Consider the following 1,570-nt stretch of genomic DNA (forward strand, 5'->3'; position numbering starts at 1 on the left):
ATGGCGTCAATATTTAGAGTATTTCGAAAACCTATGCTACTGCAACCGGAAAAAGTTGATAAAATAGTATTGGCTTGTGTTCATCTTCATAATTATTTAAGAAAACATTCTTCGAAAACCACATACAACCCACCAGGTACATTTGATTCAGAACAGTTAGATAATGGAACAGTAGAAACAGGATCATGGAGAAGAGAACATCAGAGTTTACAATCATTTTTACCTATTCATCAAGTTCCCCGAAAGTCATCGATCGAAGCTGCAGAAGTAAGAGACGAATTTAGTGAATACTTCATCTCACATGAAGGTGAAGTTCCCTGGCAATTAAACTATTGCTAATTTTGAAAACACTATTATTAATATATTTTTTTAAAATATATTTTACTACGAAAAATATTACTACGAATAAACTATTGTTGTTCAAAGGTTTCAACTAAATTATTATCATTATTATTTTTAATTGTTATTGTAAGGTAGGTATACTTAATAGCGAAGTAACGTAAAAATTTTTTTTTTTTAAAGATATTGGAAAGAATTTAAATTTCATTCAAGATAGTACCTAACTTGAATGAAATGAAATGGCAGTGACGAAGTGTAATTATGTATACTATCTATGAAGTATTTTACATTTTTATGTTATAATATTTTTGTGCTATGAATATTTTTTATGATTAAATGTTGTAAAATATTTTTATTTATTTATTTATTATATTTAGTGACTACCTAGATGAGTTGTGTACTGCACCACTGTACTACATGGCAACTATTAAAATATGTATATACTTATTTATTTAAATATTTTTAAATGAAGTAATATAATTATTAATATTTATACATACCTGACATTCATCTAATCCAAATTCTCGAGTTTTCCTAGGTTTATTTTTATCTTGTAGAAAACTCATAAGTTCATATCCGAACCATTTAGCATGAAATTCTTTTCCAGCTCCTGATTTTTTCATAGCTTTATAATTACGCCTTTCTCTTGTGTATTGCGAGTATACATTTTTAAGCTTCCTGTCTATTTCACTAGAATCGGTATTGAATGTGAACGCTATTTCTTTCAATGCATCAGCTGTTTTGAATTTATTTTTATGATTTAAGTTTTTGGCATCCCACAATATTGGGGATTCACGGTACAATTCAATCAGCTTGCACGTTTCTTCAGTAGTCCATTTTTTTTTATTCATTTTAGTTATACCGAATTGCACCAAATAATTTTAATTAAACAAAATAAAACTTAAATAAAACTAAATTCTTTATTTTTGAAAATTTAAATCAAACACACACGTGTCGTGTACGTCAACAGTACGACAGACTAATTGATACTAAATGGTAGACAACGAATTTATAATATTAAATTATATATTATTTATAATAAATATATATTTATAAATAACCAAATTGGTACTGCCCGCGAAATCCCGATAAAAAATATTGCCTGTTGGTTGTTTTGAAAACATGTCCACACACGTTCGACAGTGTTTGCAAAAACAACAACAAAACCAAAACCTTTTGATGTTTTTTTTTTTTTTTTTGTTAAATCGCGGCGCTACAGGGGGGCACTTCA

General features: G+C 28.0%; 1 protein-coding gene across 1 annotated transcript; it reads right to left on the reverse strand.

Annotated features, from left to right (window-relative positions):
• Window positions 1–712: 712 nt before the first annotated feature.
• LOC107882709 lies at window positions 713–1,190 on the reverse strand. The gene is made up of 2 exons (XM_016801511.1): window positions 840–1,190; window positions 713–763 (listed from the first exon to the last, which is right to left on the reverse strand). The coding sequence occupies exons 1-2, from the start codon at window positions 1,188–1,190 to the stop codon at window positions 713–715; spliced, it is 402 nt and encodes a 133-aa protein (XP_016657000.1).
• Window positions 1,191–1,570: the final 380 nt, after the last annotated feature.

The sequence above is a fragment of the Acyrthosiphon pisum genome, chromosome A1, assembly GCF_005508785.2.
Source record: "Acyrthosiphon pisum isolate AL4f chromosome A1, pea_aphid_22Mar2018_4r6ur, whole genome shotgun sequence".
NCBI lineage: Eukaryota > Metazoa > Arthropoda > Insecta > Hemiptera > Aphididae > Acyrthosiphon > Acyrthosiphon pisum.

Excerpts from the sequence above, each read along its gene's own strand:
- LOC107882709 (XM_016801511.1), bottom strand. The coding sequence starts at position 1,190 with ATGAATAAAAAAAAATGGACTACTGAAGAAACGTGCAAGCTGATTGAA. Across the intron at positions 764-839 it reads TTGGATTAGATGAATGTCAG|TTGCCATGTAGTACAGTGGT; the intron begins GTATGTATAAAT and ends ATATTTTAATAG.